Source organism: Coregonus lavaretus, assembly GCF_964263955.1.
Source record: "Coregonus lavaretus genome assembly, chromosome: 8".
Classification (NCBI taxonomy): Eukaryota; Metazoa; Chordata; class Actinopteri; order Salmoniformes; family Salmonidae; genus Coregonus; species Coregonus lavaretus.
This window is the reverse complement of record NC_139995.1, coordinates 10684895-10698454: the sequence shown is the minus strand read 5'-3', so window position 1 is coordinate 10698454 and position 13560 is coordinate 10684895. Positions and strand designations below refer to the sequence as shown.

At 40.9% G+C, this 13560-nt stretch overlaps 1 protein-coding gene across 1 annotated transcript in view; it reads right to left on the bottom strand.

The window, feature by feature from the left end:
- Positions 1 to 13560, bottom strand: part of ppm1j (protein phosphatase, Mg2+/Mn2+ dependent, 1J) — a 53185-nt gene that overhangs the window by 8333 nt on the left and 31292 nt on the right. Inside the window, exon 2 of the mRNA XM_084167542.1 lies at positions 9021 to 9138. Coding sequence (XP_084023668.1) covers positions 9021 to 9138 — 118 coding nt within the window. The remainder of the gene's footprint in view (positions 1 to 9020; positions 9139 to 13560) is intronic.

Genomic DNA, 13560 nt, shown 5'->3' with positions numbered 1-13560 from the left:
TATCACAATGAGAATTACAAACTCAGTGAATGCCTAAAAGGACATTTCTGTCAGAGAATGGATGGATATACAGTTGAAGTCGGAAGTTACTTAAGTTGGAGTCATTAAAACTCGTTTTTCAACCACTCCACTAATTTCTTGTTAACAAACTATAGTTTTGGCAAGTCGGTTAGGACATCTACTGTGTGCATGACACAAATCATGTTTCCAACAATTGTTTACAGACAGATTATTTCACTTATAATTCACTATATCACAATTCCAGTGGGTCAGAAGTTTACATACACTAAATTGACTGTGCCTTTAAACAGCTTGGAAAATTCCAGAAAATGATGTCATGGCTTTAAAAGCTTCTGATAGGCTAATTGACATCATTTGAGTCAATTGGAGGTGTACCTGTGGATGTATTTCAAGGCCTACCTTCAAAACGTAGTGCCTCTTTGCTTGACATCATGGGGAAATCAAAATAAATCAGCCAAGACATCAGAAAAAAATGTTTAGACCTCCACAAGTCTGGTTCATCCTTGGGAGCAATTTCCAAACGCCTGAAGGTACCACGTTCATCTGTACAAACAATAGTACGCAAGTATAAACACCATAGGACCATGCAGCCGTCATACCGCTCAGGAAGGAGACGCGTTCTGTCTCCTAGAGATGAACGTACTTTGGTGCGAAAAGTGCAAATCAATCCCAGAACAACAGCAAAAGACCTTGTGAAGATGCTGGAGGAAATCAGTACAAAAGTATCTATATCCACAGTAAAACAAGTCCTATATCGACATAACCTGAAAGGCCGCTCAGCAAGGAAGAAGCCACTGCTCCAAAACCGCCATAAAAAAGCCAGACTACGGTTTGCAACTGCACATGGGGACAAAGATCGTACTTTTTGGAGAAATGTCCTCTGGTCTGATGAAACAAAAATAGAACTGTTTGGCCAATGACCAACGTTATGTTTGGAGGAGAAAGGGGGTGGCTTGCAAGCCGAAGAACACCATCCCAACTGTGAAGCACGTGGGTGGCAGCATCATGCTGTGGGGGTGCTTTGCTGCAGGTGGGACTGGTGCACTTCACAATATAGATGGCATCATGAGGAAGCAACATCTCAAGACATCAGTCAGGAAGTTAAAGCTTGGTCGCAAATGGGTCTTCCAAATGGACAATGACCCCAAGCATACTTCCAAAGTTGTGGCAAAATGGCTTAAGGACAACAAAGTCAAGGTATTGGAGTGGCCATCACAAAGCCCTGACCTCAATCCTATAGAAAATGTGTGGGCAGAACTGAAAAAGTGTGTGCAAACAAGGAGGCCTACAAACCTGACTCAGTTACACCAGCTCTGTCAGGAGAAATTCACCCAACTTATTGTGGTAAGCTTGTGGAAGGCTACCCGAAACATTTGACCCCAGTTAAACAATTTAAAGGCAATGCTACCAAATACTAATTGAGTTTATGTAAACTCCTGACCCACTGGGAATGTGATGAAATAAATAAAAGCTGAAATAAATAATTCTCTCTACCATTATTCTGACATTTCACATTCTTAAAATAAAGTGGTGATCCTAACTGACCTAAAACAGGGAATTTTTACTAGGATTAAATGTCAGGAATTGTGAAAAACTGAGTTTAAATGTATTTGGCTAAGGTGTATGTAAACTTCCGACTTCAACTGTACTTCTCAGTGGCAACATGTCATTCATACATATATATATATATATATATATATATACACACAGTACCAGTCAAAAGTTGACACACCTACTCATTTAAGGGTTTTTCTTTATTTTTTACTATTTTCTACATTGTAGAATAAAAGTGAAGACATCAAAACTATGAAAACACATATGGAATCATGTAGTAACCAAAAAAGTGTTAAACAAATCAAAATATATTTTATATTGGAGATTCTTCAAATAGCCACCCTTTGCCTTGATGACAGCTTTGCACACTCTTGGCGTTCTCTCAACCAGCTTCATGAGGTAGTCAACCGGAATGCATTTCAATTAACAGGTGTGCCTTGTTAAAGTTAATTTGTGGAATTTCTTTCCTTCTTAATGCGTTTGAGCCAATCAGTTGTGTTGTAACAAGGTAGGGGTGGTATACAGAAGATAGCCCTATTTGGTAAAAGACCAAGTCCATATTATGGCAAGAACAGCTCAAATAAGCAAAGAGAAACAACAGTCCATCATTACTTTAAGACATGAAGGTCAATCAATCCGGAACATATCAAGAACTTGGAAAGTTTCTTCAAGTGCAGTCACAAAAACCATCAAGCGCTATGATTAAACTGGCTCTCATGAGGACCGAGCCTGGAAAGGAAGACCCAGAGTTACCTCCGCCACAGACGATAATTTAACTGCACCTCAGATTGCAGCCCAAATAAATGCTTCACAGAGTTCAAGTAACCGACACATCTCAACATCAACTGTTCAGAGGAGACTGCGTGAATCAGGCCTTCATGGTCGAATTGATGCAAAGAATCCACGACTAAAGGACACCAATAAGAATAAAATACTTGCTTGGGCCAAGAAACACCAGCAATGGTCATTTGACCGGTGGAAATCTGTCCTTTGGTCTGATGAGTCCAAATTTGAGAATTTTAGTTCCAACCGCCGTGTCTTTGTGAGACAGAGTAGGTGAACGGATATTCTAAAATTGATTAAATATTATTTTTTTCCTCAATCTACACACAATACCCCATAATGACAAAGCAAAAAAAAAATCACAATTACATAAGTATTCAGACCCTTTACTTAGTACTTTGTTGAAGCACCTTTGGCAGCGGTTACAGCCTTGAGTCTTCTTGGGTATGACGCTACAAGCTTGGCACACCTGTATTTGGGGAGTTTCTCCCATTCTTCTCTGCAGATCTTCTCAAGCTCTGTCAGGTTGGATGGGGAGCATCGCAGCACAGCTATTTTCCGGTCTCTCCAGAGATGTTCGATCAGGTTCTAGTACGGGCTCTGGCTGGGCCACTCAAGGACATTCAGAGACCTGCTTTGTCTTGGCTGTGTGCTTTGGGTCGTTGTCCTGTTGGAAGGTGAACCTTTGCCCCAGTCTGAGGTCCTGAGCGATCTGGAGTAGGTTTTCATCAAGGATCTCTCTGTACTTTTCTACTTTCATCTTTGCCTCGATCCTGACTGTTCTTCCAGTCCCTGCTGCTGAAAAACATCCCCACAGCATGATGCTGCCACCACCATGCTTCACCGTAGGGATGGTGGCAGGTTTCCTCCAGACGTGACACTTGACATTCAGGCCAAAGCGTTCAATATTGGTTTCATCAGACCAGAGAATCTTGTTTCTCATGGTCTGAGAGTCCTTTAGGGGACTTTTGGCAAACTCCAAGCTGGATGTCATGTGCTTTTTACTGAGGACTGGACTCTATCAAAAGGCCTGATTGGTGGAGTGCTGCAGAGATGGTTGTCCTTCTGGAAGGTTCTCCCATCTCCACAGAGGAACTCTGGAGCTCTGTCAGACTGACCATCGGGTTCTTGGTCACCTCCCTGACCAAGGCCCTTCTCCCCCGATTGCTCAGTTTGGCCAGGTGGCCAGCTCTAGGAAGAGTCTTGGTGGTTCCAAACTTCTTCCATTTAAGAATGATGGAGGCCACTGTGTTCTTGGGGACCTTCAATGCTGCAGACCTTTTTTGGTACCCTTCCCCAGATGTGTGCCTCAACACAATCCTGTCTCGGAGCTCTACGACCTTATGGCTTGGTTTTTGCTCTGACGTGCACTGTCAACTGTGGGACCTTATATAGCCAGGTGTGTGCGTTCCAAATCATGTCCAATCAATTTAATTTACCACAGGTGGACTCCAAGATGTAGAAACATCAAGGATGATCAATGGAAACAGGATGCACCTGAGCTTAATTTCGAGTCTCATAGCAAAGGGTCTGAATACTTACATAAATAAGGTATTTCTGTTGTTTTATTTTTAATAAATTAACAAAAATGTCAAAAAACCTGTTTCGTTCTGTCATTATAGGGTATTGTGTGTAGATTGATGAGGGAAAAATTTATTCAATCATTTTTAGAATAAGGTTGTAACGTAACAAAATGTGGAAAAGGTCAAGGGGTCTGAATACTTTCCTAATGCACTGTGTATATATATATGTATATGTATGTGTGTTTTGCATGTTATTTTGGCATTAATACGTGTCACATATCAGTTTGCAAACAATGTAAAAAAATAAAATAAAGATCATTGATTTAATAAAGCCACATACAAACATGGTCTCTTTTTTGCTTTCTTGAGTAAGGCAGCTTCAAAATGCAGGTGTCTCAACCTAGCTCAGTGCTTTCTGTGGTGGTGGGGCAGCCAGCAGAAAATACGAACCATAGGGGTTGGTAATATTTTCTAGTTGCGCCGTGATTGGCTCAGTGTTCTGTCACTCATGGGGACACTACGTCAACGCAAAATCTACAGGGAGAGCTAGAAAATTCAAGCCCCTTGGGTGCTGCCATAAAGTTACATTAGAAGTGCCCATCCAAGAAGGCTCAAGGCCATTGGCCACAGATAAAATGACGTCAAATCACGTTATATCTACCGTAGCTTTGATTGGACTGATCATGTCAACATCATACTTTCAAAATCTTAGTTAGCAAGCTAGACAAGCAGTCATCATCATGAATCAAGTCGACAATCTACTGGCAAATCCTTTTCAATACTTGTCATATCAAGATAAATTATAGATAAAACGTATCGGTGCTCATCAGCCATTGGACATAAACATTACACAACAAGTTGGAAATTGCAAATTCAACAATGAGTGGTTTGGAAGGAATCAGTGGCTAACTGCAAGTGTTGCAAAGCAATCACTAGCCTGCTATTCAGTGGAGTGGGTGTGTGGTCCAAGTCTGGGTTTAAGGGTCTATTTTCCAAGCTTAAAAGGATAAACATTCACATGCAACACCATGGGCCAGAAAAGGTTGAATACATTGGCCATGCTGTCAATCCAGCATGACTTCTGCCACGTTCAAAACAACTGGAAACTCGGAACTGGGAAATCTCAGACTTCAGTGAGTTGAAGACAACTGGGAACTCAGAATAAATTAGCTCTGACTGGGAAAATACGTTTTGAACTGTCATCCAACTCAGAATTCCAAGTTGGGAACTCTGGCCTCTTTTTCTAGAGCTCCGACCTGAAGATCACTGACGTCATGATTCAACCATTTTTTTTTCAGTTCCCAGTTGTCTTGAAAGCACCATAAATCCAGAAAATACCAGACCAAATTTGCCCACAAGAAGGACCGCCACGCCACCTTCCTGTTCAAGTTAGCACAGCACAACAAGGTGAGTCCAAAAATGTCTTGCTGCATAAATGATGTAATATGCCAGGGAGATATGTATACTGTTGCTAAGAAAGTAATACTAATTGTATGTTGTGTAGTAAAGTGTTAGTAGTCACCCTAATAATCTGGTCCCTTTCTCCCTCATAATTTAGCCTACTGTTCTGACATGTAGCCTATAGCCTGTAGTAGAGAAATGTAATCATTGAATATTATAAGAACTTTCATTGTCTGCTTATATGCCCCCTTTATTTATCCTACGGTTCTGACTTGGTGTACAGGGAGAATACTGTAAGAACGGCCCATGTTCTGAATTCTGTCGCTGTACATTTCAAAAGTGCTGAACAAATAGTTATATTGACTACGTCCATCCTCACTCGCTAATTAATATCTTCATCGAAATTACGGATTGCCTCTAGTTTGTACATCTCAATTGTCAGTAGAAACCACATTTGTTTAAGCAAGTCAGCCATATCAGCTATGTTTTTTTTTTTTTTTAAAGGCAGTAAATGAGGCTGAATTAACTGTTTTGCTGCCAGACAAGGCTCTGCTGATAGCCAGGTGTAGCGGTGTTAAGGATTCACTCCATGGTGCTGAAAAGAAAGCTCTGCTGTTGGGACAGCTTTAGGTAGGCCCTAACAGTTTGTGGGCACCGTTTGTACCCGTTATAGTGCAATTAATGTATTGTTTAGTGTTGTGTTGTGTTGCGTAGTGGCTTTGCTGGCATGCATCTAAACAATTGTTTTTGAGTTTGCCCCACCAAGATTTGCATGCTAAAATCTCCACTGATACTTCTTACTTTATGACATTATCACTGTAAATATGTGCTCAATGCCAGCAGTTACTGTGCCACAGAGAAACATCCTAAAGCTGGATTAAGACACAGTGAATATTCCACTTGATTTCATTCACTTCCACAGGATTTCATCATGCCAGTAAATCCCACTAACAAGATTTCCACCCAACCAGTGAATCTTACTTCTCACCTATACTGTCTTCCTTTACATCTATGCCAAGAAGTAAAAGTGTTTAGTATAGTAGTAGTGTCCCGTCAGACGGTTAGAGCATATCTACTGTAAGAGCCCAATCCACAGAATGGATAGCAGTATGGGGCATCTGTTTACCTCTTACTAGACTAGAGTGGAGGAGGGGCACAGAAGAGATTATGTAATTAATTAACAGGAGGGACAGAGGGTAAACATGGAGAATAGAGGAGGGGAGGGGGTTGCGAGGCCACCAGAAGGATGGGAGGGATTGACCCGACACAACACAGACACAGTACTATATACTATAGACTGCTGTGTAAATACATTTGAGAGATTATGGGGCCATCTCTGAGTGAGTGAGTGGGTTTTTGGTTTACGGACCCACAGAAAGCTGTTTCTAAATACAGCAGCGCACAATGGTCAATGTCTTAATGAAATTGTCTTTGCTTTGTCAGGAGAAAAAATGTATCCCCAGCTACCCAGTGATGTCTGGTGCTTCAAAGTTGAGATTGGAGACATTTAAACAGACATGGTTTTATTAGAGAGAGAGACCTGTGAAAACCTTGCTGCAGTGCAGTGTGTCACCAAAGGTCCCACCTTAACAATGAGGGCAGTAGTCTATAACAAAACAAACATTGGACCAGGATGTGCCTATGCTCAACCTGGTCTCAGAGCATTTTGTATTATTCTGTACATAAATCCGTGACACGCCATTTAGTATGGTATGTATTAATTTTGGGATTTCCATCACCCATTTCGTACAATTTGTTACAAATTACAATTCGTATTATATGTTATGAATTTGCAAAACATATGTTACAAATGCTAGCTAGGTGGCTAACGTTAGCTAGCTGGATAACGTTAGTTAGACTAGGGATTAGGGTTAAGGTTAAGTTTAGGAGTTAGGTTAACCCTTTGACACGTGCAAACACACGGGTGTGATCATTCTACAGTGGTCACTGCAGCGTACGCTCAAACCGGTGTGATTAGAACACTTATTTAGAACTCTCGGCTGACAGAAACCATAATATGAATTAGATAATAGCAATTACTATTTACAATTCATCACATCACGGGTGAGCTCACCAGTGAATTAAATAATTGAATAAAACACTTTCTATAAATCTAAAGTAATCCGATGATGGGTAGTTTGTGCGTGCTGCCATTTTAGTTTTTTTCGTGTTAACCAAAGATAAGAGGTTACAAGATGAGTTTGGTCTGTTTGCAGTATGCATGTTGAAGGGTGTGTGTCATCTACCATCATTCACTTCTATCATTCACTTCTGGAAGTTTACTCGAAAGACGAGTGAACCATCCCTTCACCTCGTTTTGTTATAACATCTTTGGTCTGACAGGCATTTACGTGACAAACAGAATGCGTTGTATGATGTCAACAAACATGGCGCCACACATAGCTGGCAATTAGCTTAGCATTAGCTCATCATAATCAGTACAACCTTCAAAAAAGTATTTTACACACATCTTGTGTCCATTACAATCTATGCAAGAATCGGATTACATGATTTGTCACCAGTATTTGAAAACGTGAATAAAACAGTAAATACATTATGCTCCATACATACATACGGTGTGCTACAGTAGAAACAACAACACGATATACAGAAACTATAATGCTAACATAATAAGGCACTTAATTTGACAGGAATACACGTCCCAAGTTATTATTAGTAAGGAAAACCACAATGACGGCAATGCGCGCTAGCCGGAAAATGTGCCAGGGGGAAAACTGTGTTGAAGTTCTATTCTGACTGGCGATGCGCAAATGTCTGCATACTTCATCTCTCGTCGAAGAGAGAAGTTTGTCTGGCTCAGTGATGCCTCAAACATAAATTGTCGTCAACAGTGAAATGGGCTACTTCTATGTGAATTAATGAGGAGGCGGAACCCACCTCAATTCAAACTGTTGTTAGAAAACAAAAGTTGTTTGAAAATAATTTGAAATTGACAATTTGAAACACAGCCTATAGATCATTAGCAGGCAGCATGCCTTAGTTTGAGGGCAGTGCAGGTTAACTGTCCTGTTGTGTAACAATCACATAGAACACTGAGTGCATTCTGACATCACACGCATAAGAAAACTCACTCTGGGGCAACCGTTAGAGATATTGGGTGAAAAGGGTTAGGGTTAGTGGAAAGGTTAGGGTTAGGGGAAGGGTTAGCTAACATGCTAAGTAGTTGCAAAGTAGATGAAAGTAGTAAGTAGTTGAAAAGTTGCTGGATACCTAAAATGCTAAAGTTGTCCATGAGTTGATTCGAACTCGAAACCTTTGGGTTAGGGTTAGTGGAAAGGTTAGGGTTAGGGGAAGGGTTAGCTAACATGCTAAGTAGTTGCAAAGTAGATGAAAGTAGTAAGTAGTTGAAAAGTTGCTGGATACCTAAAATGCTAAAGTTGTCCATGAGTTGATTCGAACTCGAAACCTTTGGGTCGCTAGACGTTCGCGTTACACGCCAATCCATCCACCCCGACCAACCACCCTACTTTTGTTTTTTGCATTAAGTAACCATCTGTCTTATGTAACCATACCAAATGTAACATATCATACTAATTTGAGAGGCCCGGATTTACGTTTACTATGTTACGTCTAGTCTATGAGACCAGGCTGGTATCCTTTGCCCTCTCTCCTATTGTTGTGCTGTAGACCCAGTCAACGGGCCTTACCAGTGTTCTACTTATATAATTATAATTACTAGAACTGATTCTCATAATTCTATGATTCCGGTAGTCTCACCCCATTGTCTTCCAGCAGTGTGGAGTTGCGCTGTTTTTTGTTGCTCAGCTTCTTCACGTACAGCAGCTCACAGGACGCCTGGTCCTCATTCAGCATGCTCTTCCCAGCATTGATGGTCCTGAGGGGAATAGGGGTAGAGAAAGTATGGGGAGATCATACATCTATAAGAAATATATATTTGCATCACCCTGGTTCAGGTGCTGGACAGAAAAAACACCCAACTGAGGTGTGTCTCAGATAAATCAGTGTTGGGAGCATATCAGAGTGGCAGACATTGTTTCATTTTGTCATGGGAGATAGTAACGTTACGATTTATGTACAAATCATAAGAGCGGAGCACATACCCACTGGGCAAAAAGTGGTTGAATCAATGTTGTTTCCATGTCATTTCAATAAAAAAAACATTCAATGTGAAGACGTTGAATCAATGTGGAAAACTGATTGGATTTGAAAAAAAGTCAGCAATGTAAGGGAATTTCATCTTTCTTTCACCCAACTTTAACCAATGGCATGGTGAAATGTTTTGTTGATTTCACGTTGAATTCACATTAGTAAGACAACTCAACCAAATGTGAATCAAAACTAGACGTTGAACTGACATCTGTGCCGAGTGGGTAGAGCTTAGGGAAGCTGCAGGACTGAGACTGAGACTGGGATTGAGTGTTTTCATTACTGGCCTATCCCTAACGATAATGTCTTTATAAAGCATGACTTCATATTCTGACCATCTCAGTGGACCAGTGGCTGTGCTTGTACAGAATGTGGGAGTAGACACTGCAGTAGTCTGAGGAGTGATGGAAGAGGTAGTGCTTTTTGTTCATACTTGTATAATATTACGTTAGCTAATATTATACCATCCATTAACATGTATTAGATATAGATCCTTTAAAGGGCAACTGAGCACAAGAAAGGGCAACTGAGCGCAATAATCAACTTCTCTCATTGAAAACGGCCTATGTGGCATCGATACGAGTCAGAAACATTTATCCCAGAGCCAAAATCGACTAAAAAGTCTAAGTAGGATAATTTTGGTCATAAAGTCAGTATATTCCAAAACAGAGTTTTGTGAGATTTGTGTAACTGAGTTTGTAATTTACATTAACATTTTAGTCATTTAGCAGACGCTCTTATCCAGAGCGACATACAGTTGGTGAGTGCATACATTTTCATACTGGCCCCCCGTGGGAAACGAACCCACAACCCTGGCGTTGCAAGCGCCATGCTCTACCAACTGAGCTACAGGGAACTTACATGGTGTTGGATTTTGATTTTGATTATGCCCATTAACACGGGATTGTAACGCCAAGGGAGAATTGTCATGCACAGACAAACACTGATTGTACGGCAGGACGCACAGTGAGACAGACCTGCCCACATTCCGCAGCGCCTTAGACTTGTTTACATAAGACAACACGTCGCCAATGTTATGTTGAAAGAACACTTGGCCCCTAAACCCTTTATGGAGTGGCCACTTGCTGATGTGTAGTGATCACTCAAGTCTTACCAGTGTTTGACTTTGACTGAAATAGGTGCGGGTAGCCTACTCATTTTGGGTGCTGGTACCGTTTATATTTAGATGCAGGAACTCCATAATACTTTTGAGCTAATATTCTATAAAAGGTGCAGGAACTCAGGTAGGCTAGTAGAAAATATGAGGTGCCAGTACTCAGTTCTATGACCTCCTGCCCATGTAAAGCACTGAGTCTGCCACTCTTTTGGGCAAAATGACAATTGAGACGATGCACACTTGTATCCCAACTGCCACTTGTCGATGTAAAGACTACCCCACAGATATGGCTCTTTTGCAACTTGTGGATAAAATATTTACAGCCCTTAACAACAATGAATACGCTCTTGGCATCTTATTATATTTATCCAAAGTGTTTGACACGGCTGATCATGAAATATTACTTTTTAAATTGCATTATTACGGTTTTCATGATTATACATATCATTGGTTATATAGTTATGTTTATGATAGAGAACAATTTGTTTATGCAAATGTGCAAGACTAGCCACCTCCTCTAATTACCTGGCTCCACTGCACCTTTGTTTAAGAAACTCAATATCTTGTCTATTTACGACATGAATGTACGCCAATTATGCACTTTCATCTACAAATACTCATACCTCCCAGACAGTTTACCTAAACCCTTCAATGGATTCTTTCAGGTTAATTCTGAAATCCATCTATATAACACAAGACACTGCGATAACCTACAGCCTCCCCACTGTCACACCTCACATAGTACATTCTCTATCAGATACAGAGGTACCATACTCTGGAATTCATATCTTCACATTGCCAAAACCTCATCATCCCTCAATAACTTCATGCGAAGACTGGGGGTCAGCCTGATGAACCAAACTACAAAAGAATCCCCTCCATGAAGGCTAACTCTCGCACATGAACACATAATCAAACAGGGTTTTTCTTGTATACTGAGTATATCATGTACAATTTTGATTAATATGCTTTGTTTAACTGATTGGAGAAAAAAAAAGTGTACTTATATTTGTGGTGTGCTTTTCATATAAGCCCTTTTGGGCTTCCAACCTCACCTGCACACTGTTTTTACCATTCTATCTGTACTATTTTGTCTTTCACTTATTTTCTTTGCAAATAAATAAAACCTAAAACCTATTTTGAGGAAGTGGTAGCCTAGTGGGTATTTTTGTTGCGGTGTCTTAAGAGCGACAAACAACAGTAACTGGCAGGGTACGATAACACACTCACATCGAACCACACCCCCAAGACTGAAATCTTGTTTTTCTTAATGAGCAACAGACACATTGGGAATCGATGAGTTCAGTCGCTCTTTAAGATTATTTGGCCACAGAGGACAGTTTCCAGCTCTCTCCCTTCACCTCAGATAACTGCAATGTTTACATTACATTACAGCAAAGCCTTTATCCTTAGGCTTTGTGACTGCGAAGAGGGGCTGCCAAAAGGTTTCACCCCTGTTGTACCATTTAAAGCTGAGAACCGATGACTCTCTGCCACTTCGGTGCCAGGATCCAACAGGGTCAAGCCACTCTGTTACATAATATTTTCAGATTAAATTACTGGTATCTTGCACAATTTGGTGTGTTACCCTTAAAGTGTCCCCAGAAACACTATTACAGAGAGGATGAATGATGTAGTGTGGAGAGAGAGAGAGAGAGAGAGGTTTGATATAGCTGTGCCCTGACCCCAGTCACATAGTACAGAGGAGAGATGCTGCATCACCAGAGAGGATGGGTGATATCTAACCAACAGGTTTATTTATTTATTAGGATCCCCATTAGCTGTTGCTCACGCAGCACACTTCCTGGGGTCAACACAAAACATAAAACGTGACATAATATATAACATTAATAGACAAGCACAGAACTCAATAGACAATAACAAAACTACACAATCTGGTACATCATATACAATAACCACCTGTCTAGGATCATTAGGATGAGTGTATTTGAGTGAGCAGAGTCAAGATACTGACTGTCACCTTTCCACAATGGTCTCGCACTAAACAAAGGATAGCTTTAAAGGCTTAAAGGCTCAGACACACCGGTAGGATTGTCAAACGTTCGCCTGCTGACAGTACTTAGCACCTCTGAACAGTGTCGGCAGTCAATCTCTTTTGTGTTCACACAGCAAAGACCTTGAAGTCGTCAGCCACTCAGCCTTGTTAAAAAACTCAAAACCAGTGTGTTGCTTTATGGTCTAGATAGCCAATATTAGCTAGCTAGCTGTGCTAATGTTGCTATTGTTGTAGAAAGCCCTTGTTGATCCTAAAATGGCCACAACTAGATAACTAGCTAGGAAGACAAAGAAACAATTTAATTCACTCTCCATAATTGCATACAGCCCATAGATATTTTTGCTAGCTGGCTAACATTCGCTAAATGGTTAGCATGGTTTGCTAGCTAGCTGTTGTGCTAGCTAGGTAAAGTAAAGACACTGCATTGACTCTCGGCAGCCAGCTGCAGGCAGCTGCTTCATGGAAAGATGCCTGAGAAGAGTCCCCACTTCCATTTTTCAGAAGAAACGGAAGTAAAGTTGAAAATAGAAAAGTTACCTATTTTTTTTCTACTTGTTGGTTGCCTTTCAGCTCCCCACTTGTGCTCTCTGATTGGCTCAGAGTAGAAATGTCTCTCTACCGATGGCATACCGATTCACCATGAAGAAACAGGAGAGAATGTCGCAATTCAGTCGCCAGTCAAATGCCACTGGCGAGTGGTCCCTATAGCACACCACAGGGAACGGATGACAGAAAAATGCTTGATGAACGGCAGACAGACAATTGGTGCGGTGTGCATGTCCCTTAATGAAGCTTTCATAAACCCTTAATAAAGCATATAGCCTACAGATAGTTCAGAAATCATTACTAAGCTAACCTATATCTTGCTATGTTAAGGGTGGCAAAAGGGCTATGTCACGTTTGGCAAAATAAATGCTATTTCAACAGGTAGAACCATTGCTGAGGAAAATTATCCCTGTTTGGTTTGATGCTCTGATATCAGTGTTCTAATATGAGTCCGAAAAAGCAATGGCTGC